The 26161-nt window shown below is 44.0% G+C and overlaps 1 protein-coding gene across 1 annotated transcript in view; it reads left to right on the top strand.

The window, feature by feature from the left end:
- The window catches only part of LOC121538247 (phosphatidylinositol 3,4,5-trisphosphate-dependent Rac exchanger 1 protein), a 119835-nt gene that overhangs the window by 7577 nt on the left and 86097 nt on the right, over nt 1–26161 (top strand). Inside the window, exons 2-3 of the mRNA XM_041846094.2 lie at nt 20794–20859; nt 21475–21597. Coding sequence (XP_041702028.1) covers nt 20794–20859; nt 21475–21597 — 189 coding nt within the window. The remainder of the gene's footprint in view (nt 1–20793; nt 20860–21474; nt 21598–26161) is intronic.

The raw sequence follows: 26161 nt of genomic DNA, 5'->3' as shown, positions 1-26161 counted from the left end.
ACAACAGCTGGTGCATAAAATCTAATACTAAGGAAGTCTCGGTTTTGCTCGCCGGAGGTAGAGTATCTCATGATAAGCTGTAGAACACACTATTTACCAAGAGAGTTTTCATCTATATTTTTCGTAGCTGTCTATCTACCACAACAAACCGATGCTGGCATTAAGACTGCGCTCAATGAGCTGTATAAGCCCATAAGTAAAAAGGAAAACGCTCATCCAGAGGCAGCGCTCCTAGTGCCCGGGGACTTTAATGCAGGGAAACTTAAATCCGTTATACCTAACTTCGACCAGCATGTTAAATGTGCATCTAGAGGGAAAAAAAACTCTAGACCACCTTTACTCCACACACAGAGACGCATACAAAGCTCTCCCTCGCCCTCCATTTGGCAAATCTGACCATAACTCTATCCTCCTGATTCCTGCTTATAAGCAAAAACTAAAGCAGGAAGCACCAGTGACTCGGTTAATAAAAAAAGTGGTCAGATGATGCAGATGCTAAGCTACAGTACTGTTTTGCTAGCACAGACTGGAATATGTTCTGGGATTCTTCCGATAGCATTGAGGAGTACACCACATCAGTCACTGGCTTCATCAATAAGTGCATCGATGACGTCGTCACCCACCGTGACAGTACGTACATACCCCAACCAGAAGCCATAGATTACAGGCAACATCCGCACTGAGCTAAAGGGTTGAGCTGACGCTTTCAAGGAGCAGGACTCTAACCCGGACGCTTATAAGAAATCCCGCTATGCCCTCCGACAAACCATCAAACAGGCAAGGAGTCAATACAGGACTAAGATCGAATCATACTACACCGGCTCTGACGCTCATCAGATGTGGCAGGGTTTGAAAACTATTAAAGACTACAAAGGGAAGCACAGCCGCGAGCTGCCCAGTGACACAAGCCTACCAGATGAGCTAAATCACTTCTATGCTCGCTTCGAGGCAAGCAACACTGAAGCATGCATGAGAGCATCAGCTGTTCCGGATGACTGTGATCACGCTCTCCATAGCCAATATGAGTAAGACTTTTGAGCAGGTCAACATTCACAAGGCCGCAGGGCCAAACAGATTACCAGGACGTGTACTCCGAGCATGCGCTGACCAACTGGCAAGTGTCTTCACTGACATTTTCAACATGTCCCTGACTGAGTCTGTAATACCAACATGTTTCAAGCAGACCACCATAGTCCCTGTGCCCAAGGACACTGAGATAACCTGTCTAAATGACTACCGACCCGCAATTTGTAAGTCGCTCTGGATAAGAGCTTCTGCTAAATGATGTAAATGTTAATGTAGCACACACATCTGTATTTATGAAGTGCTTTGAAAGGCTGGTCATGGCTCACATCAACACCATTATCCCAGAAACCCTAGACCCACTCCAATTTGCATACCACCCCAACAGATCCACAGATGATGCAATCTCTATTGCACTCCACACTGCCCTTTCCCAGCTGGACAAGAGGAACACCTACGTGAGAATGCTATTCATTGACTACAGCTCAGCGTTCAACACCATAGTGCCCTCAAAGCTCATCACTAAGCTAAGGACCCAGGGACTGAACACCTCCCTCTGCAACTGGATCATGGACTTCCTGACGGGCCGCCCCCCAGGTGGTAAGGGTAGGTAACAACACATCTGCCACGCTGATCCTCAACACGGGGGCCCCTCAGGGGTGCGTGCTCAGTCCCCTCCTGTACTCCCTGTTCACCCATGACTGCATGGCCAGGCACGACTCCAACACCATCATTATTAGTGGTATGCTGAGGACTGAGCACGCCCCCATTCTCATCGACGGGGCTGTAGTGGAACAGGTTGAGAGCTTCAAGTTCCTTGGTGTCCACATCACCAACAAACTATCATGGTCCAAACACACCAAGACAGTCGTGAAGAGGGCACGACAAAGCCTATTCCCCCTCAGGAGACTGAAAAGACTTGGCATGGGTCCTCAGATCCCAAAAGTTATACAGCTGCACCATCGAGAGCATCCTGAGTGGTTGCATCACCGCCTGGTATGGCAACTGCTCGGCCTCCGACCGCAAGGCACTACAGAGGGTAGTGCGTACGGCCCAGTACATCACTGGTGCCAAGCTTCCTGCCATCCAGGACCTCTATACCAGGTGGTGTCAGAGGAAGGCCCTAAAATTGTCAAAGACTCCAGCCACCCTAGTCATAGACTGTTCTTTCTGCTACCGCATGGCAAGAGCGGTACCGGAGCGCCAAGTCTAGGTCCAAAAGGCTTCTCAACAGTTTCTATCCCCAAGCCATAAGACTCCTGAACAGCTAATCATGGCTACCCGGACTATTTGTCCCCGGCCTAGTGGAAGACTAATAGGAGAAGGGTGAGTTGTGACAGTAGTGATGGATGGGGTGTGTGACCGTCCTTACAGCTCCTTACAGCCTCACTTGTGGTTTACCTTAAGACCGCTGATTGACTGTGCTCCATGTCTACACACGTCCTTAAAGATGAGATGGGTTGGAAGAGTGGGCGAACGCTCTTCGAGTGTTTTGAGGGACGAATCATGCACTTACGTTGAATGTTCACTTAGTCATGCATTGATAATTTAGGATTTACCCCTCAATCTCTGTACTTTCATGTACAGGTAACTTCCAAAATAAAGGAAACACTTGAGTAAATGAGGGATACAAAGTATATTGAAAGCAGGTGCTTCCACACAGGTGTGTATAAAAATGCTGGGCAGGCCCAGTTGCCCATTTTCTTTGGCAACCATGGCTAGAAGAAGAGATCTGTGACTTTGAAAGAGGGGTGATTGTTGGGGCACGTTTGGCAGGAGCTTCAGTGACTAAGACTGCTTAACTTGCTGATGTTTCACAATATGCCATGGCCGTCTCAGTCACCAGATCTCAACCCAATTGAACACTTATGGGAGATTCATAAGCGGTTGCCTGAGACGGCGTTTTCCACCATCAACAAAACACCAAATGATGGAATTTCTCGTAGAAGAATGGTGTCGCATCCCTCCAATAGCATTCCAGACAATTGTAGAGTCTATGCTAAGGCGCATTGAAGCTGTTCTGGCGGCTCGTGGTTGCACAACGCCCTATTAAGACACTATGTTGGTGTTTACTTTATTTTGACAGTTACCTGTATCTTTCTATATTTACATTTTACATTTTAGTCATTTAGCAGACGCTCTTATCCAGAGCGACTTACAGTTAGTGAGTGCATACATTTTTCATACTTTTCTATAGTGTAATAGTGTTGTAAAACTAGTGTCCTTGGGTTCAGTTAAAGATGGCATGATACCATCTGATCAGAAGATGCGTCATTGTATCCCATTGACTGTTCTCATCAGTGTAGGTGACGAACCGGCTGGGAACAATGCTTCACAGAGAGACGTTGTTCAGCTGAATCTGGTCTGTTTATTGACTACTGTACTGTCTCTGCCTGGTTCCGCTCCTCTTGTCTGATTCAGCACCAGTGGGTGTCTGCTTTGATCCCATTATGACCGTGATAGCATGCCAGGGCGCTAATGCACTTCCCCACAAGCCATCTACACAGCGGGTCTCAATGACGCTGCTTATTGCTTATGTTGAACTGATTGATACACATGCACACATACACACACACCTCATGTTGTACCACTCAGTGTTCGTATGGTTATCCATTATTCACTACATACTGAAGCTATACTTCCTATACTGTCTAACTCCTGATTCCTCTACATGAATCAAATGTTAGAAGGTAATCTTATCTAGGAACAGCAATAAAAGGGGCTGCAGTATGGAGTGGAGCTGCACAAGTTACCCAATCCATTTGAATTCAATCACTTTTTGACAGCACCCCTGTTGATTTGAATGAAACCTTCCATACATATTTGCCCATTGTAGAAGTGCTCAGAAGGTGACTTTTTGGACATGAATGTCAAAACATTCAAGAGATCAAAACGTTCAAAGTTTACCTATTTTGCATACCCCATCATACCATGAGACATCCATGTCTTCATTGCTGGAAAAGATAAATGGTTGAGATTGATATCATTTAAAAGATTACCAACAGGGTTGTCAAACTATTTCATAATTTCTTGAAATAATTGGTTTTTAATAAAAAATGAATTACCTTTTTTTATTTTCTTAAATGTCAATTATCAAAAAATGCGGAAACTCCATTTTTTCCCTTAATATTTGCATATTTTGCAGCTTAGACCCTATTTTATATCATAAGGTTTTTTATTGTGCCCGCCATCGGTTGAGACACATTAACATTCGTTTTTTTCTTTGCGCTCAATGCGCACATTGCACAGTTTTTCTAGAGATAAATCTGATCCAGCCTGAACTGTGTGATGTAGTAGGGAGTTGTAGTTTCCAACAGGCCAATATTCTACATATTTTAACGCATAAAACGTGGGAATTAACTACAATGACCATAACCCATTGCGCATCTACAGTGAGGGAAAAAAGAATTTGATCCCCTAAATGCTGCCAAAAGAGACCAAGTTTGTATGCGGTTTCATGAACTCCATTTGTTTATTTATATGTAACGCGTATTAATGCCAAAATAAAATGCAAAACAGGCATCCACCCCGCAAAAAAATAAGATATATTTTTATTTTATGTGTTTTAGCTAGAAAGTTGGGGCTCAAAACAGGTGGGACTCTGCCCCACCTGCCCTGAATGACGGATAGCCACTGATGGCAACCCTTAAATTAAAACTGGAGTCGATTGATGCACCCGTGTGTCACAAGGTGACGTCATTTTGAATATTGAATAGCTCCCCATGTGTTTATGCTTGAGACTTACCGTTTCTTGTAGTGGCTGCAGCTCAATTCCCTCTTTACGCTGATATAAAGTTGCGCCTATTCAATAACATGGGGCTTGTGAAAGCTGCCTTTTTCTACACATGAGAGGATATTTGCAAAATCATCTGTAAAACCCGAACGGTGTGAGCTATAAACTAATATGTCATCAATATCGAAAGGGGAGACTCATGAACAGGACAGTATTGGTGGTTTTGCTCTAGGCCATCCACAAGCTCTAAGTCAGTGTCTGAACTCTCTGTTGTGGAGGTCCTCATTTCAAAGAGGTCTTCTCACAAAACCGACTGTCCAGCCTGAACCGTTGGTGCTACAAACTAATATGTCACCAATATCGAAAGGGTTGTTCTGCTTTATGATGCACACAAGCTTCAGGGGAGTTGTCTGAAGGTAACCCAGTACCAGGCTGTAAAAATTGCAAAAAGTGCATAGGGGGTAAAATGTGCCAGAAATAACGTGACAAAACATGGTTCTAAATCCCCCCCCCCCCTTCAAAACCTTGTTCCTTATGATTTATTTGACTGTCTTTCTTTCCTTTTATGAATGTTTTATTCAATGCGTTTCTATGGGATATAGCAGTAAAGGCCAAATTCAATGTTTCATCAAATATATATATATATATATATATATATATATCACAATGAGGGGAAAAAAGTATTTGATCCCCTGCTGATTTTGTATGTTTGCCCACTGACAAAGAAATGATCAGTCTATAATTTTAATGGTAGGTTTATTTGAACAGTGAGAGACATAATAACAACAAATAAATCAAGAAAAACCAATGTCATCGATGTTATAAATTGATTTGCATTTTAATGAGGGAAATAAGTATTTGACCCCCTCTCAATTAGAAAGATTTCTGGCTCCCAGGTGTCTTTTATACAGGTAACGAGCTGAGATTAGGAGCACACTCTTAAAGGGAGTGCTCCTAATCTCAGTTTGTTACCTGTATAAAAGACACCTGTACACAGAAGCAATCAATCAATCAGATTCCAAACTCTCCACCATGGCCAAGACCAAAGAGCTCTCCAAGGATGTCAGGGACAAGATTGTAGACCTACGCAAGGCTGGAATGGGCTATAAGACCATCGCCAAGCAGCTTGGTGAGAAGGTGACAACAGTTGGTGCGATTATTCGCAAATGGAAGAAACACAAAAGACCTCTCAATCTCCCTCGGCCTGGGGCTCCATGCAACATCTCACCTCGTGGAGTTGCAATGATCATGAGAACGGTGAGGAATCAGCCCAGAACTACACAGGAGGATCTTGTCAATGATCTCAAGGCAGCTGGGACCATAGTCACCAAGAAAACAATTGGTAACACACTACGCCGTGAAGGACTGAAATCCTGCAGCGCCCGCAAGGTCCCCCTGCTCAAGAAAGCACATATACAGCCCCGTCTGAAGTTTGCCAATGAACATCTGAATGATTCAGAGGAGAACTGGGTGAAAGTGTTGTGGTCAGATGAGACCAAAATCGAGCTCTTTGGCATCAACTCAACTCGCCGTGTTTAGAGGAGGAGGAATGCTGCCTATGACCCCAAGAACACCATCCCCACTGTCAAACATGGAGGTGGAAACATTATGCTTTGTTTTTCTGCTAAGGGGACAGGACAACTTCACCGCATCAAAGGGACGATGGACGGCGCCATGTACCGTCAAATCTTGGGTGAGAACCTCCTTCCCTCAGCCAGGGCATTGAAAATGGGTCGTGGATGGGTATTCCAGTATGACAATGACCCAAAACACACGGCCAAGGCAACAAAGGAGTGGCTCAAGAAGAAGCACATTAAGGTCCTGGAGTGATTTAGCCAGTCTCCAGACCTTAATCCCATAGAAAATCTGTGGAGGGAGCTGAAGGTTCGAGTTGCCAAACGTCAGCCTCAAAACCTTAATGACTTGGAGAAGATCTGCAAAGAGGAGTGGGACAAAATCTCTCCTGAGATGTGTGCAAACCTGGTGGCCAACTACAAAAAACGTCTGACCTCTGTGATTGCCAAAAAGGGTTTTGCCAGCAAGTACTAAGTCATGTTTTGCAGAGGGGTCAAATACTTATTTCCCTCATTAAAATACAAATAAATTTATAACATTTTTGACATGCGTTTTTCTGGATTTTTGTTGTTGTTATTCTGTCTCTCACTGTTCAAATAAACCTACCATTAAAATTATAGACTGATCATGTCTTTGTCAGTGGGCAAACTTACAAAATCAGCAGGGGATCAAATACTTTTTTCCCCTCACTGTACTTGTCCGGTCTGTTTCTTTTACGCCTGTGGTAATGAACTGATAATTAGTATTCAGCAGTCATAAAAGTATTCCTTATTTACTTTGAAGAACTACTAAAATAGTGATTTTTGTCAGACAGCATAGGGCAGCAGCTCTATAGAGATTAGATGATGACTTGGAATGAAAAAAAGTCATCAAATAAAACAAATGTAATATACACAACAACTGAACAATTTTATTAAAGTAATGTGAATAAATTAGTGATAAGCAGTAATGGGCAGTCACTACCATCATGGGACTTTTATTAATTGTTTTATTCTGTGTTACAGCATTCAACCCAAATAATCTAAACCGGAATCAAATTTATTTTTTATTTTTTAATAATCGAACCGAGCCGACCTCAAAAAGCATTAATTTCTCAGCACTACTGATACATTTACTAAAATGGGAAAACAATTTAAATTTCAACTTTCAAATGGTACCACAAAGATGGTTGGAGGTCCACACATCAGAGAATGTTGACTTGAATGGGAATATCTGTTTTAAATTATTCTGTTATAGGGAACCTATTGAAATCATAGAAATATAGATAATAGACATTACCATTTAAGTTGACATTCGACAGTGGGTGGACCGGTGGCCGTCTTTGTGGTAGTAATTAGAAGTACAAATGTAAATTTAATTTACATTTCAATGGTGAACCAGCTAAATTGCAGTGGTCTGAAGGGATGGGTCCATTCTATTAATTCTATGATTGAAATAACACCCACCCTGTATACAAGAGCATGTTATGTCTCAACCGATGGCGGGCACAACACAAAACCTCAGATGATGTAAAGTAGGGTCTAAACTGCAAATATGAAAGAAATCTGAGTTTTTAGATTTACGTTTTTTTATATTTTTATATTTTGTTTTCTTCTCCAAGACATTATTCAATGTGGTGACAACCCTGTATGCTTTTAAATTATATACAACTCAACTGTTTATATTTTCCAGTGATGAAAACATGGATGTCTCATGGTATGGTGGGGTATGCAAAATGGGTCAACTTTGTGCACCTTTATCTCCTAAATGTTTTGGCATTCAGGTCCAATGTATGGAAAGTTTTGTTTAAATCAAAAGGGATGCTGTCAAAAAGTGATTGAATTCAAATGGATTTACCCTTACATCACCATCAGACTAAGGCCTGTATCATATTGGAACCTTCCAGATCTCTGACAGCTCACTCTCTCTTCCCTGTCCCACTGATCCCTGTCACAGCGGACACACATCCAGACGTCCAGATGGCCTCTCCAATCTGTCCCGAGATGTTATCTCCAGTGCCACATGTCACCTCTCAACGTGACACCACACCACCACGTCCCCACTACTATCTACTTCTCACGCAAACGCACATTATAGAGTTGGCTTTGGAAGTCTGTAATTATTGTTTAGAAGTGTGTGTGTGTGTGTGTGGTTAGAGAGAGTGTATGAGAGCGTGTGTGTGTGGGAGGGGAGTGTCCATAATTATGTGGCTGCAACGGCGGATTGACTTGAAAGAGCCAAACGCTCATAAAAGGATATTTATACCCGATTCATTATGCGTTCAGCGACTGTTATGTCGGGAACACTTACCCCCAAATGAGATGGTTAAAAAGACCCTCCCCTCCAATTGGACACGCTTCTTTTCCACTGGGCCAATAAAAAGGCCCTAGTTCAGAGGACAAGCTGTATTCCATAATTTCTGCAACCCAGAGGTAGTTCAATGTTCAGGCTTCTCACTTACAGGCTAGTAGCAATATGAGATACATTGAACACTATACCCTGTCGCACAGCCGCGAGCTGCCCAGTGACACAAGACTTCCAGACGAGCTAAACCACTTCTATGCTCGCTTCGAGGCAAGCAACACTGAAGCATGCATCAGAGCACCAGCTGTTCTGGATGACTATGTGATCACACTCTCCGTAGCCAATGTGAGTAAGACTTTTAAGCAGGTCAACATTCACAAGGCCGCAGGGCCAGACGGATTACCAGGACGTGTACTCCGAGCATGTGCTGACCAACTGGCAAGTGTCTTCACTGACATTTTCAACATGTCCCTGACTGAGTCTGTAATACCAACATGTTTCAAGCAGACCACCATAGTCCCCGTGCCCAAGGACACTAAGATAACCTGTCTAAATGACTACTGACCCGTAGCACTGACGTCTGTAGCCATGAAGTGCTTTGAAAGGCTGGTCATGGCTCACATCAACACCATTATCCCAGAAACCCTAGACCCACTCCAATTTGCATACCGCCCCAACAGATCCACAGATGATGCAGTCTCTATTGCACTCCACACTGCCCTTTCCCACCTGGACAAGAGGAACACCTACGTGAGAATGCTATTCATTGACTACAGCTCAGCATTCAACACCATAGTGCCCTTAAAGCTCATCACTAAGCTAAGGATCCTGGGACTAAACACCTCCCTCTGCAACTGGATCCTGGACTTCCTGATGGGCCGCCCCCAGGTGGTAAGGGTAGGTAACAACACATCTGCCACACTGATCCTCAACACGGGGGCCCCTCAGGGGTGCGTGCTCAGTCCCCTCCTGTACTTCCTGTTCACCCATGACTGCAAGGCCAGGCACGACTCCAACACCATCATTAAGTTTGCCGACGACACAACAGTGGTAGGCCTGATCACCGTCAACGATGAGACAGCCTATAGGGAGGAGGTCAGAGACCTGGCCGTGTGGTGCCAGGATAACAACCTCTCCCTCAACGTGACCAAGACAAAGGAGATGATTGTGGACTACAGGAAAAAAAGAGGACTGAGCACGCCCCCATTCTCATCGACAGGGCTGTAGTGGAACAGGTTGAGAGCTTCAAGTTCCTTGGTGTCCACATCACCAGCGAACTATCATGGTCCAAACACACCAAGACAGTCGTGAAGAGGGCACGACAAAGCCTATTCCCCCTCAGGAGACTGAAAAGATTTGGCATGGGTCCTCAGATCCTCAAAAAATTATACAGCTGCACCATCGAGAGCATCCTGACCTGGTTGCATCACCGCCCGGTATGGCAACTGCTCGGCCTCCAACCGCAAGGCACTACAGAGGGTAGTGCGTACGGCCCAGTACATCACTGGGGCCAAGCTTCCTGCCATCCAGGACCTCTATACCAGGCGGTGTCAGAGGAAGGCCCTCAAAATTGTCAAAGACTACAGCCACCCTAGTCATAGACTGTTCTCCCTGCTACCGCACGGCAAGCGGTACCGGAGTGCCAAGTCTAGGTCCAAAATACTTCTCAACGGCTTCTACCCCCAAGCCATAAGACTCCTGAACAGCTAATCATGGCTACCCAGACTATTTGCACTGCCCCCCCCCCCCCCCACCCCATCTTTTTATGCTGCTGCTACTCTGTTAAATATTTATGCATAGTCACTTTAACTTTAACCCACATGTACATATTACCTCAACTACCCGGTGCCCCAGCACATTGGCTCTGCATCAGTACCCCCCTGTATATATAGCCTCGCTACTGTTATTTTATTTTACTTCTGCTCTTTTTTTCTCAACACTTTTGTTGTTGTTTTATTTTACTTTTTTATTAAAAAATAAATGCATGGTTGGTTAAGGGCTGTAAGTAAGCATTTTCACTGTAATGTCTACACCTGTTTTATTTGATAGAAGCCTCCATTCTCACCAAGTTGTGTTTAATTATGGGTCCTAGCAGCATAGCTGCAAGAACTCATTTGTTTTGGTTAGAATTCTTCTTCTAATTATTGTTATCCCATTCCTTCTGGACATTCAAGAAACAATTAGTAAAACGTTTTACGTTGGTTTTTCAGCTATGTTAAAAAGCGCAGCATCTTGCGAGATTTTTGACAACCGCCTGACAAAGTGTCATGTATGGAGATACTTCTTGTGTGTGAGGAACGAGCGAGTCATTGTCAGTCATTTAAATGGAACCAAGCTCCTCAGACCTACAGACAGGACAGCAGAGGGTCTCTCTTGTCTTTGAGAGGAAGTTTCTGCTCTAGTCTTCTTCCTGTCTACAGCACCACTTTAATCGAGCGGAGGAGAGACAGACTCGACCCCTGTAGCGAGCCAGCTTCCGCCCGTGTGAGCCACTCAAAGAGCCGTGAACTCTAAAGCCTTTTAAAGCGGAAGTGAGACAGGGAGAAAAGGGACAAGACTCAAAGGGGACTTTGTGTTGGCGATGAACTTGGCCAAGAGGGTCGCTTTTGGGAGAGAGTTGGATGGTGGGGTAGAGGGTACGATTTTGGAGGGGGGGTTGGATAATTTACGTCTTGAGAGAAAAGGGGATTTGTTGGGGTTCCCTTCATGGTGGTGACACGATGGGGCCCTTTCTCTCGCTCTGCTGTGGCCCGGCCACAAAGAGGGGATTTCTTCATTTATTTCTTCAATTTCATGCCATGTCGACCCAAAATGGCCTCTCGGCCTCCTCTCCAAAACTACCCTGTCCACCCTCACAGCCAAAACTCTCCCTCCCTTCCCAACAAAAAACCAAGAGGCCCTTTTTTGGTGGACACTCCTGTTTTTAGCTTGTTGTTTTCTTTTGGGGGGGGGTTGTGGACAGTGGAGGCGGTGAACTGCGATGTTAGGCTACTTGGACAAAGCTTGGATCTGCGATTCACTCAGGGGCTTCGTTTTTTACTGGTGTGGGAACTGGAGCGAATTGAAAAGGGGGGTTGGGTAGAGAACCTGACAAGTGTATTTAGTGCTTGGCCGTGTTATTGATACACTGGGGTCTCTTGTGACTGAGCTGGCCTGGTGCTCATCGAAGACTATAGCTGCTGAATGCTGATGTAGCCATCACTGGTGAGCAAACAGGAAAATACTCCAGCTTTGTACCAGTCTCTCCCCTGACTCCCACCCCACTGTTTGGTTATGTAAGACCTGCTAGACTACCGTGAGAGAGTTCTACCCGATTACGAATCATGCCCCTCTGTGGATGAAATGGGGTTGGCAGCATGTATTTAGAAATATATATGCAATACCTGTTTCTTATTAGATACTGTATTTCCCATATCCTTTTCCCTTGCCCAGTAGATAGTCTACAAGTGGAAGACTTCCAATCCTGTTACATTTTGAAAGATGCATAAATGTATTCAATGGTGCCGATTGCGTTTTTTTCCCGTATGTGTTTCCCATGTCTTTCCTGTGCATTTTACACCCACAGTTGTTCAATGAACAATGAAAGGGTTCCTACCAGAGAAGGTGAAATGGGGATCTTTGCTCCTCAATTGACAGACCTTTGACCTCTTGAACTGGTGCCCACACACACACACACACACACACGACAGACACACACACAGGGAAAAGAGAACCATGATGACGCACATACTTTCTTCACTTTGGCCATGGTCGTACCCAGATGTAATTCCCGGAAACCAGTGGTTGATTTGCTTTTACATCATACCACAAATACTTTAGGCCACTTCCCTTACAGTCACCTATCACAAAATAACTGCCTTTTCCTTTGCTTAATGAAGGCATGAGAGTGACCATGCAGCAGTTTAGTGGTGTTACAATTCACTGTGAAATGTACCTGCCACCCTTTCCCTTGTCAACCTTCCTCCATCCCCTCTTCTGCTCTCCTCTCTCCTCACAATGGACGAGCGGCCCCTTTTGTGACTTCTGCTTTTTCTTGCCCTTCCCCCTCTTCCCCCTCTTCTCCCTCTTCCTTCCCCTCAGACCTCGGCCCTGAGCTGCAAAGCATCTGACTGTCAGCAACAGCAATCACATGAGGTGCAGAGAGAGGGCTTAGAATTTTATTCAAATGCATACACTTCCTTTTTTTAAAAGAAACCCCAGTGCTATTTTTAGCATCACATTCTTTTTCTGCCTACCCCTCTGACGGATTAGCGGCATGGGATCCACGAAAAAACACTCCTGTTTGTGCTACAGTTTGAATTAAGGACTGAAAAAGGCTTACCCTTTTTGGCTCCTTGTTTTAACACAACCATCAATGCAGTGGAGAGAGGACGTGGGAAGATGAATGACGGTATCTCAACAGTAGGACTTTTGACAACCCCAATCAGACGTTTGGTTGTTAGCAGTGTTGATCTTTAGAGAGTGTCACTATGTCAAAATGTGACTGAGCAGTGAGCACACTCAAGAGTTGTGCAAGAAATGTCGATACACGGACAAAGTGGTCATGTTTAGTTCAACGCCAGATCTGCCCAAACGGAACAGAACATCCTTTGAGACATTTAACAAATCAGCCGAGAAGGGCCCCTCTTCAACCCCCTGTTTCATTCATAAGGTTGTGAAGTAGAACGTTCCTAGTCAAGGTGCCATGAATCTCCTGATTAATCCTGTTAAATTAATCTGGATAACCTTTTCAGAGCGTCTACAACCCCATTAAAGGGATCCCTTTCTTCTCATAAGTCCACGTGAAGGGAAACATTTGGAACATTGCAGATAGAAATGTAATGAGTAGAGCTGACGCAAGTCCCTGACAGACAATTAATGTTCTACTCAAAACATTTCTAGCTAACGTGCTGTAACTTTGTACCCTCCTGAACAGACCCCACGTGAAGTCCCTCCCGTGGCACCCCTGCTGCTAGCAGCATGATGGCACTTCCAGCTTCGCCACTACAGCTGACTGACTTTGTGTGAGGATCTCCAATTTTACCCCACATAACAACCTGCCGGCTGTTATGACATGGCAAAATTATCCACTTCTCTATCAGTTAATCCCCAGCTGAATGCACTGGTTTTTTGTTTCTTCCTGAATGTGCCAATTTAGATTTCCCCATAAGATAGATTTTGCATGTTATTTCACAATGTAAAGAGGAGATGTAGCTGTAGCTCTCCCTCCCCATGTCCTTATGGACACTACTGTATCACAAGGCCTATGGGGTTGATTTGGTCCACACAACCAGTGGAAGTCGAACTTTAATGAATGTAGTCTTGTGTTACCATTACCACTCTCAATGTAATTATGTCTAAAATTTGAGCTGATTGAAAGCGGCCATCCTTCTGCATTACGATTATGTTAAGAACTTTTAACACAATCATGTTGAGATTGGCAAGCTTAGCGGGACCACTTGTAGTCAGACTGGCTTCTGGCTTCGGGTCAGAAAAGTGTGTTTAGAATCAGTGTTGTGTTCCGTAGGCACGAAACGGGAGAGAATGTTTTGAAATGGAGCAGGTAGCCTACTACCTTAACTTCCAATAAGAAAGATCACTGTTCATTGCTCCATTTCAAAATGTTTTCTGTGGCATACCCAGTGAACCCGACCCAGGCGCTTCAATCAGAGGGCAGACGTTGGCGGCAGCAGGCCTTTTCACTCTCCAGTCACTGTCCAGTTGAGCGAATGCAGAGCCCAACGCCAGCATATGGTTCGTCTGCTCCTTCACACCTCTCGGTCTGGCCCCTCCTCGCTTCGCTAAGTCACAACAAATGGCGAACCGGTCACCAACTCACCACTGACTCTTTGGCTGCGGGTCATACAAGACTGGACCACGCACGCCCTCCCAGGGTTTGGCTGAGCATGCCTCCGGCAGCTTTTGGCGGAGAAAGGCTATCTGTCTGTGGTGATGGTTGGGGGTTGGCTACTAGCTCTCATTGCTCTTCCTCTTCATCTATGACTTTAGAGTGTGGAAGTAGAAATAAATAAAACTGTAACAAACATATTTTATGAGTAGTATCAGTGCAGCCTCATGGCTCTTATGGTGACATCCAATAATTTGTTGCGGTTCCTAACCAATCAATTTTTGATGTAGCCTGTGTTCAGAATTCAACTGCATTCATCTTATCTGTGGGTCTAAGACTTTTGGGCATAATATGTTTAAATGTCACAGTACTGCAAAGTTAGTCTTAATGCTATGATAATTTCCCAAATTTCAATTCTCCAACATGAACTTATTAATTTAGCTGTAGCCCACTACTGTACACTCTGCAGCTCTATCTTAACTTCTTGCAGTGTGTTGTTTGCACAAAACCAGCAGTTCTGTTCATGCGTGGCCTGATTGAAAATGTTCAAACCGACATGTCACTCGCACACTTCCTCTCTTCACAAAGCTTCACTTCCTGTCGCAGGACAGCCTCCTCGCTGCTTTTGTGTGGCGAGCCAGCCAGCAACGACTCACTCACTCTGTGTGCATTGTTTGTTTATTTCCCCTTCCCCTCTGAGTCCAGCCACTGCGTATCTAACTTGAAATAAAATTACACTTTTCATAGATTTCGATAGAAAAAAAAGTTTTCACTTCCTGTTTGCACACCACAGGGGCACCAACAAAGAAGAGAAAATAAACTGCAGCAAATCCTTTGCAACTGGGCATCTGTGTACTAGACCTAAGTGAGATTTATGTAAAATGGGGTGTAAACTAATTGACTTCTAGTGTTTGTTAATGAGGGGGAACAGGAGTGCTATGTTTGTGAAAATGCTAATTAAAAACTAACATGCAAATGAAAAGCTAGCGCGCTCGAGTGAAAAAATGCAATGCTGTGGGCTTATTAAAGGGGGCTCACTCAGGATTACACACAGGGTTAGTGCCTCTTGAAGGTGTCACAAAATGGTTGTTGCGGTGCTGTTGACCCTCATTGTTTAGGGAAGTGAGCAGTTCCCTTGCACATACTCTTCTCACCATTGAAATAACATATCGAAGCTGGGTCTGCAGCACCAGCTTGTGCAACAAAGTTGATTTAATTTAATAGGATCCCCATTAGCTGACGCCAATGGCGACAGCTAGTCTTACTGGGGTCCGACACATAACGAAAAAGACATTGCAGACAAAATACTTTACAGTTTACATACAAAGTGATACAACATTCCTTTTTTACCTTCATATCATCCAGTCCAAACAATTACCATGTTGCAAATGAACATTATGTATGAACAAATTATGAATATGTTGTCATTGAGGCTGTAGTGTACTGTAATAGGAATACCTAGCGTTCCACCGCCTCTCTCACTAAAGCATGGAAATAACCACACCCAGCTAAGCTAGGTTTAATATTGGGTGACATTTTTCTAATACCTCCTTATTGCGGGTGGGATTTAATAGTTTCCTGTTCCACAGACCCCCAGAGTCAGGCTCAGTAATGAGTTGAAAGCAGGTGGGCTCTTAGGAGAGGGGGATGAGGGAGAAGGAGGGGGGGGCAGAATGTATTCAGACCAGAGAGAGCAATAAAAGTACATCTCCAAGGCAATCCTGACAAAGCCCTCGGTGGCCTCCCGGCTCAGGAGGGGCACAACAATTAGAGGTATGGCGGCTAGGAAGAGAAGGGGTTTCATATACGAGGAATTGACTGTATTGGGGCCTGGATGATTAATCATTCATTAGTATTATTGTACCCCTTTGGTAGAATAATTGATGGTTTTGATTTGGTTTATTTAGCAGTTGAAGTTGTTTGTGGCTTATGGTGTATGACTGAACAGTTGTGCAGAGTTGCGCGTGTGTGCGTGCACCTGCACTCTGAGTGTATTGGCACTGGCAGCAAGCCACCAAAAACACAAGAGTGACAGAGCGTGCAAGTCTCTTTGGAGCTCAAACAATCAATCAAGTATGCCTTTGTCCAGATCGCACACTGGAAACCAAGCCCTGACCGAGACAGTGCACACAAGGTTGAAGACTCATCAATTACCACAAGTGATACTCTCATCCCTACTGTATAACCTATTGCTAGCAAACTGGATAGGGTATTTTGATCTCAAGACCAAACCTAAACTAGAAGTTGAGATATTGTGTCAGGCATTCAGTGGTTTGGCTATGATTCATAGTATTTGTCTGCTTCCTAAATTCTTTGAGATTAGGTTTTTCAACAGGAAAAGTAAAAAAAATAGCTGGAGTGTCTAGTAATGGACTGTCTGGTGGTCATTTGTTTGGCAAGCCAAGCTTGAGGATGAGCTGGTTGGAGCTGATCTCCTTTGGGAGTGCCATATGAGCAAATTCTCCCTTCCAGCCCATAGCCCCTCTGGCTACAGACCCTGGTGTGCAATATTGCTCCTCTGCTCCATTCACCAGCTGTGCCTGCCCTTGCACTGTACAGTGGCAGATGCTTAATCACCGGGAAGAATCTGAGGATCTCCAAAATGAAATTTGTGGCCCCGATCAGAGTATCATTTGACGTGCTGTTATTAGCACATTATGTATTGATGATTTAAATTAATGTAGTCTGCATGTTATTTTGAGCTATCTGTAAGAGCACAGTGGATTACGTATGCAGTGTCAGGTGTCTTGCTAGCAGGGTTGAGGTCAATTCAACTCAGGATGAAATTGTGAAAAATAAAATGTTGTTTTCTATGACAATTCATGAATTAAAACATTTATTTCAATTAAATTGACAAAAAATAAATAACTGAATTGACCCCAACCCTGCTTACTATTTATAACTTGGTTTGCTTTTTTTTAGCATACATACAGTGCCTTGCAAAAGTATTCATCCCCCTTGGCATTTTTCCTATTTTGTTGCATGACAACCTGTAATTTAAATTGATTTTTATTTGGATTTCATGGAATGGACATACACAAAATAGTCCAAATTGGTGAAGTGAAATGAAAAAAATAACTTGTTTCAAAAAATTCTCAAAAATAAATAACGGAAAAGTATTCACCCCGTTTGCTATGAAGCCCCTAAATAAGATCTGGTGCAACCAATTACCGTCAGAAGTCACATAATTAGTTAGATTGCACACAGGTGGACTTTATTTAAGTGTCACATGATCTCAGCATATATACACCTGTTCTGAAAGGCCCCAGAGTCTGCAACACCACTAAGCAAGGGGCACCACCAAGCAAGCGGCACCATGAAGACCAAGCAGGTCAGGGACAAAGTTCCACAGTGGAGATTGGAGTATCTGTCCATAGGACCACCTTAAGCCGTACACTCCACAGAGCTGGGATTTATGGAAGAGTGGGCAGAAAAAAAGACATTGCTTAAAGAAAAAAATAAGCAAACACGTTTGGTGTTCGCCAAAAGGCATGTGGGAGACTCCCCAAACATATGGAAGAAGGTACTATGGTCAAATGAGACTAGAATTTAGCTTTTTGGCCATCAAGGAAAACGCTATGTTTGGCGCAACCCCAACACCTCTCATCACCCCGAGAACACCATCCCCACGGTGAAGCATGATGGTGGCAGCATCATGCTGTGGGGATGTTTTTCATCGGCAGGGACTGGGAAACTGGTCAGAATTGAAGGAATGATGGATGGCGCTAAATACAGGGACATTCTTGAGGGAAACCTGTTTCAGTCTTCCAGAGATTTGAGACTGGGACGGAGGTTCACCTTCCAGCAGGACAATGCCCCTAAGCATACTGCTAAAGCAACACTCAAGTGGTTTAAGGGGAAACATTTAAATGTCTTGGAATGGCCTAGTCAAAGCCCAGACCTCAATCCAATTTGAGAATCTGTGGTATGACTTAAAGATTGCTGTACACCAGCGGAACCCATCCAACTTGAAGGAGCTGGAGCAGTTTTGCCTTGAAGAATGGGCAAAAATCCCAGTGGCTAGATGTACCAAGCTTATAGAGACATACCCCAAGAGACTTGCAGCTGTAATTGCTGCAAAAGGTGACTCTACAAAGTATTGACTTTGGGGGGGTGAATAGTTATGCACGCTCAAGTTTTCTGTTTTTTTAATCTTATTTCTTGTTTGTTTCACAAGAAAAAATATTTTGCATCTTCAAAGTGGTAGGCATGTTGTGTAAATCAAATGATACGAACCCCCCCAAAATCCATTTTAATTCCAGGTTGTAAGGCAACAAAATAGGAAAAATGCCAAGGGGGGTGAATACTTTCGCAAGCCACTGTACCTTTTATGTAGGCTTTGCCTGGCCTGTTGTACTTTATCATTCATGTATAAAGCATGTCCCAACGACAGTTGGGAGTGCCCAACAGAAATACACATGATGCTTTTTCTGCTTTTTCTGTCTCGTCCCTCAGTGCTCACCTAGAACGCCTGTTTCACCCAATCACAGCAGCTCTGACAGAGGGGTCAGTCCAGTCCTCTGGTAGCTTGCCTCCCACCTCTCTATCACGCTCCCCTAGCGAGAAACGACAAAAACAGTAACCATGGTAGTGTCCTCCTTATCTTGATTTGCGAAAGGTTGATCTTACCGGGGCGGAAAACCAAAGCTCCGATGATGGCGCACTGACGTCAAAAACCTGCGTAAAAGGCAACCTGAGACCTGGATATATGAAAAACAACACAGTGTCAGACGTAAGCTACCACCTTAATTGATTTGGAAGTAATAAGTGAATAGTCATTTAAGAAGCATGTCCAATGGAGGATTTCTGTCAGCATGAATCTGCGATGTCTACTTTCTCCACATTGTTTATTGTTTTGTCTGCTTTTTTCCCCCAAAGCCACCTGTTTTTTTTTTTTTTTGATACTGACTCTGATACTGACTCTCCTCAATATTCAGCCCACGTCTCTGTGTGCTGTCTCGTCCCAATTACTTGTACAAACCCCCTTCTTCCACATCTGTGTGGCACATTTAGACGTTTTAAGAACGAGACCGTCCATGGTGCAATTGAACGATCTACGAAGTCACAAATAAGGTGTGACCCGAGACTCTCGTTTTCACCTCCCCTCCTCTCCCATTGCAACCCCCTCCACCATCACCACCCCCCTGATCTTCTTTCCACCCTCCCACCACTCCTCCATGCCCATCCCCCTTTCCTCCTCACCATGAAGTGTGGAAGTCCTTGTTTCTTGGCCCTCCTCCTTCTAAGATGCCAGGGGGCAATCTTCCACATGAATGGACTCCTTCAACATGGACATGGTACAAGTCACCATATGGGAGGATTAATGAGTATATTATGCCTTGAGCACAATTCACCCGTCCTGAACCAGTCCAAAGCAGAACAGCACCAGACCTGGGTTCAAGCACTATTTGAAATCTTTCCGAAACTTGAAGCATTTGTTCTAGTCTGCGTGGACCGCCATATGGGTGGGGTTTGCAGTAAGGGGATTATTTTATTGCTATATATTTTATTGCGTGCGTGCATCTGTCTGCTCTGTCATTGTGGACAGGGATGAGGAGATGTAAAGCAGTGCCACCAAACCCCACAAGATGTTGGGGTCCACATTGCAAAAGCCAGATGAGCAATCTGTTTCCATGTGGTGTTATTTCCCATCTTCAGACTTTCTCGTTATGTGTTATTAGGCATCATGATCAAGTGCCACGTAAACATTTTTTACACACACTGCTCCTATTTGGCAAGCTAAGCTTCGTAGAAGTTGTGAGAGACATTCAGAGAGACAGACAACCTGAGAGGAAGAGAGGTGGGAAGAGTGAAAGAAAGAGACCGAGGAGACATTCTAGTTCCCCTCCCTTTTTAGTTTTCTCTCGTTAGGATTTGAGTGACAGGTCAGCTTACTCCAGGGAGACACAGTGCTCACAAACACACTGTTGTGAGCCACTGAGCAGCTGATCAGTCTGACATGGGCTTATCACAGTACAGTTACATCCAGGAAATGGAAAAAAGTGTGATGCTCAATAATTGAGAGAGCTATTTATAGAGGTGTCTCCGATGGGTTCCCAGGTACATTGGTTTAAATGGCTTCTATAGCAAGGGCTTACAGTATACATTAGTTACACGCACCATGGGGATTCTGTATGAATGTAAGGTATTTGAGGTAGAGCTTAAGGTAAACACAGGTGAGACCATAATATTTACGAAGGATGAAGTTTACCCCAAACCTGAACCTTAAAACTAAAGTAAACTGACGACTGCAATCCCCCATATTACATATTGCTGTACATACCACCTATTGTATGATACATGCAGTAAGACCCTAACCACAATCTTTCTCTTTCCTTTTTTCCTCACGCAGGCATTTTTGCACAGAATCCGACAAACTGCCGAAGAGCAACAGTGTCTGTCGCCTGAGCATGTCAAGGTAAATATGACCTCCTATAAAAACTATCCTAATGATGCTTTGACCAAAATGACCACATTTTGTAAAGATCTCTTCTGCATAGTGAGGCCCTATGGGAGATCTACCGTCCTGTGGGTTTTCAGTCCAACCCTAATTTAACTCACCTGATTCTACTTATTAGCTGCTCAACAACCTCCCGAGTGGCGCAGTGGTCTAAGGCACTGCATCGCAGTGATAGCTGTGCCACTAGAGATCCTGGTTCGAATCCAGGCTCACTAGAGACCCATGGGGCGGCCCAGTGTCGTCCAGGGTAGGGGAGGGAATGGCCGGCAGGGATGTAGCTCAGTTGGTAGAGCATGGCGTTTGCAACACCAGGGTTGTGGGTTCGATTCCCACGGGGGGCCAGTATGAAAAATAAAAAAAATAATGTATGCACTCACTAGCACTCACTGTAAGTCGCTCTGGATAAGAGCGTCTGCTAAATGACTAAAATGTAAATGTAACAAGACCTTAACTAGCTGAATTAGGGTTGGACTGAAAACCTACAGGACAGTAGATCTCCAGGAAGAGGGTTGGGCAGCCCTGATATAGGGAATAGGATGACATTTCAGACGCACCCTCTCTCTGTTACCACAGATCCTGTTCTCCAACATTGAGTCAATCCTGGACGTTCACAGAGAGGTGCTGTCTGCAGTGGAGGCCAGCCTGCAGCCGGAGCCGCAGCCCGGGCATGCCCTCGGACACGTCTTCCTCCAGTTTGTGAGTGACACACACTTCCATGCACACACATGCTAACAGTGCACATATATACGGACACAAATACCGGTGTGAGCATAAATGCACAGGTACACACTGACTCTACTCGTCGCACCCTATTCACTGTTCCAATGAACCACAGTTGAGGATAAAATATCAAAACTGCTGTGAAAATCGATGTGAAAGTGGCCCTCGACAACTTTCATATAATAATATACACACAATCCACTCCCTCGCTAATTCCCCCTATCCCGCTTTTTCCCCTCGAAAAAGCCTGCATCCTGTCAGCCAGAAAGACCCCTCTATCCGTTCCTTGCCAGCCCCATGCAAGGCCCCTGTCACTTGCATTCCCTTCAGCAGATTGCTTCCCCCCCCTCCCTTGAACTCGTTTGGTCCTTGGGAACAACAAAGAGCTGCCTGTGTCGGGGGAAGAGATGGTGTGTCAGTCATCAATGGGACAATGGCGGAACTAGTTGCTCTTGCGCACACACAGACACACATACACATGCACACATGGACACACACACACACACAGAGACACATACACACTGAGGGGACTTTGTAGAACGAGGTATTAGCTTGAGGATTCAGTCAGTTGATAGAAAGCATATTGCAAATGGTGTTTGTTCAAACAGAAAGCTCCTGTAGTCAAACTAAAAACTATCAATATTCTATTAATTGAAAGGATGTTGAGAGTAGCCTCCTCAAGGAGGTGGTAACCAAGCTTTGTTTTCTAATTGGACTACTATAGCTCTCAGAATAAGTAATGAGGTAGTCTGCTGCTTGTGTATGCGTGTGTGTCTGTTTATGTGTGTGTGTTTGTGTGGATGACGGGAGGGGGGAGGATCTTCACACGGCCACTGGCCTTGTAGCTCCATATCCATTACAGGGCTCTCTGTTTGTGACCCCTCTATCCTTCAACACCGACACCTCTCGCCCAATCAATTGCCCCCATTTGGTGCCCTCTGCCTCCTGCCCTTGGCCCCAGTGACAATAGACACCCCTGCTGAGATTTGATTAACCCCCAGCATTGTTCAGCTGTCAATCAAAGCCAGAAAATACATTCTGATTCTCCTCTTCTCTCTCTCAAGCTCTGTCCATTCCAATGTTGCTTAGGCCACACTATAACCCAGTATTGTTCAGCGGGCCGTTCACTGTCAATCACAATCTCAGCCCGCAGATGAATACATGCAGATTCTCCTCTCTCTCAAGATCTGTCCATTCCAATGTTGCTCATAGGCTACAGTATAAACCAGCACCATGGCTTGATTCCAATTCAAAAGCATACTCCCTGTGCCTGATAAAGCTTACATTCATCAAAGGGAGAGAGGAAGTGAGGGTGGAATATTTGATTGGAATCCAACCTATAGTAGCTAGTGGGCCTCAAATATCACCCGCCACCATGTTGACTTTTAAGGCGTGCATGTTGTTGAATCATTGGGGTTTTGCAACGACCGGCAGACTAAACCAACCCTGCGCAGAACCTTTGGCCGACGTTTGAACCACGTTGGCGTGAGGAGGAGGATTACACAAACCTACCCCAAAAAATGACTAGAGAATGTTAATACGGAAGGATAATTCACAGACGTCAATATTTGCTCTATTTCTGTGCTGTCCCCTGACCAAGGCCTCTTCCTCCCGAGCTAACAGTCATCATATTATGGCCCTTGTTAAATAGACTCATTATGCTTTGCCACTCCTCTATTTGCCCTGTGTTTGTTATTGCCCCTCTCATCCTGCTGAAATTCCACTGATGGAAAAGGAAGAAAAGCAAGTGTTTATCGAAGACACAAACACACTCTTTGAGCTATTCTGAGCACAAGTGGAGCCCTTCAGATCAGGCCCAGTTTGTTCAGGGCTGACCCGGCTTTGGAATTGTACAGGTCACATTCAGGGCCTTAAAGAAATACAGATAAGGTAAGCTTATAGATGGATAGATGAATGTTCACTTTTAGAAGTCCTTAAAGGTCCAATGCTGCTGTATTCATCTCAATATCAAATCATTTCTGGGTAACAATTAAGTGGTGATGTCACCAGGCATGCCAAAACTTAATTCCACCAAAACAGCCTTTTCAAAAGGCTCTTACACGAAAAGGGCATAATCATCATTTTCACAGTATTATTCCAACCTCATGGTGTGGAATATATACAGTGCCTTCGGAAAGTACTCAGACCCCTTGACTTTTTCCACATTTTGTTACGTTATAGCCTTAAATAAATAAAAAATCCTCAGCAATCTACACAATAACCCATAATGACAAAGCGAAAACAGATTTGTGCAAATTTATAAAAAAACAAAAACAGAAATACCTTATTTACATAAGTATTCAAACCCTTTGCTATGAGACTCGAAATTGAGCTCAGGTGCATCCTGTTTCCATTGATCATCCTTGAGATGTTTCTACAACTTGATTGGAGTCCACCTGTGGTAAATTCAATTGATTGGACATGATTTGGAAAGGCACACAACTGTCTATGCTCCCACAGTTGACAGTGCATCAGAGCAAAACCAAGCCATGAGGTCGAAGGGATTGTCCGTAGAGCTCCAAGACAGGATTGTGTCGAGGCACAGATCAGGGGAAGGGTACCAAAAAATGTCTGCAGCATTGACGGTCCCCAAGAACATAGTGGCCTCCATCATTCTTAAATGGAAGAAGTTTGGAACCACCCAGACTCTTCCTAGAGCTGGCCGCCCAGCCAAACTGAGCAATCGGGGGAGAAGGGCCTTGGTCAGGGAGGTGATCAAGAACCTGATTGTCACTCTGACAGAGCTCTAGAGTTCCTCTGTGGAGGTGGGAGAACCTTCCAGAAGGACAACCATCTCTGCAGCACTCCACCAATTAGGCCTTTATGGTAGAGTGGCCAGACGGAAGCCACTCCTCAGTAAAAGGCACATGACAGCCTGCTTGGAGTTTGCCAAAAGGCACCTAAAGATCCTCAGACCATGAGAAACAAGATTCTCTTGTCTGATGAAACCAAGATTGAACTCTTTGACCTGAATGTCATGCGTCACATCTGGAGGAAACCTGGCACCATCCCTACGGTGAAGCATGGTGGTGGCAGCATCATGCTTTTTCAGAGACTAGTCAGGATCGAGGGAAAGATTAACAGAGCAACGTACAGAGAGATCCTTTATGAAAACCTGCTCCAGAGCACTCAGGACCTCAGACTGGGGTGAAGGTGCACCTTCCAACAGGACAACGACCCTAAGCACACAGCCAAGACAACGCAGGCGTGGCTTCGGGACAAGTCTCTGAATGGCCCAGCCACAGCCCGGACTTGAATCCGATCGAACATCTCTGGAGAGACCTGAAAATAGCTGTGCAGCAACGCTCCCCATCCAACCTGACGGAGCTTGGAAGAATCTGCAGAGAAAAATGGGAGAAACTCCCCAAATACAGGTGTGCCAAGCTTGTGGTGTCATACCCAAGAAGACTCGATGCTGTAATCGCTGCCAAAGGTGCTTCAACAAAGTACTGAGTAAAGTGTCTGAATACTTATGTAAATGTGATATTGTTTTTATAAATTAGCAACAATTTCTAAAAAAACTTTTTTGCTTTGTCTTTATGGGGTAGATCAGCTTTAATATTGCAGATAGATTGTAACTTCCATCAATGTAATTGTCTGCATCACTTCCAATCCCCCATATGTTTTTTTTCTTCTTTTTTCTTTCTTGGATATATATATATATATATATATATATATATATATATACATATATACTATATACATATATATATACATACATACATCATACATACATACATACATACATACATACATACATACATGCATACATATCCTTTAAAAATATATATATTTCCCTTTATTACTTTCCAACCCCACCATCCCTTCCCTAATTGGAGTAAACTAGTGAACAACAATGCTTAGGCCTCTACTTAATGCTTATACATACTATATACATTTCATGGACACAGTCAATAATTCTATTTTGTTTGTTTTTACTCCTGAACTTCCTCCGATCATTTTCATGATGTCCATCTGGTATGCTTCTATATGCCATATCTTTCTAACTGTGCTCTTTCACAAAAGCTCACAATATATAACCTACATACTTATTATGGACACAGCATGTCTTACACTAGTTATCTTGTTGTTATTAGTTGTTGTTATTAGTCCCATCCTTCAGCTCCATTCAACACCTCCCATCTATCTCTTAACACCATCCATATTGGATTTCTATTTGCCATATATTTTTCAACTGTTCTGTGATTTTTACAAAAGTTCTGAACCTTTCTATTCTAATTGTTTCTACAGTTTGTGAATTGAAAATAAACATTTTTGCCAGAAACAAGATACAAATGGACAGTACCAAAACAAATGATCTATTGATTCCGTCTCTTCACAGCCAAATCTGCAGAGCTGGGAAGATTGTATCCCCCATACAAATAACATTCTATTGGTAGCAAGAATTTTATATAATAATTTAAATTGAAAAATTCTAAGTTTTGAATCCAGCGTCGTTTTGCGTATCAGTTCATAAACACTATGCCATGGAATCGGTACGTCAAAAATCTCTTCCCAACTATTTTGCAATCTATATTGG

This window comes from Coregonus clupeaformis, chromosome 24 (assembly GCF_020615455.1).
Source record: "Coregonus clupeaformis isolate EN_2021a chromosome 24, ASM2061545v1, whole genome shotgun sequence".
Taxonomy (NCBI): domain Eukaryota; kingdom Metazoa; phylum Chordata; class Actinopteri; order Salmoniformes; family Salmonidae; genus Coregonus; species Coregonus clupeaformis.
Note: the sequence above shows the minus strand (reverse complement) of the source record. Positions and strands in the feature narration are given on the sequence as shown.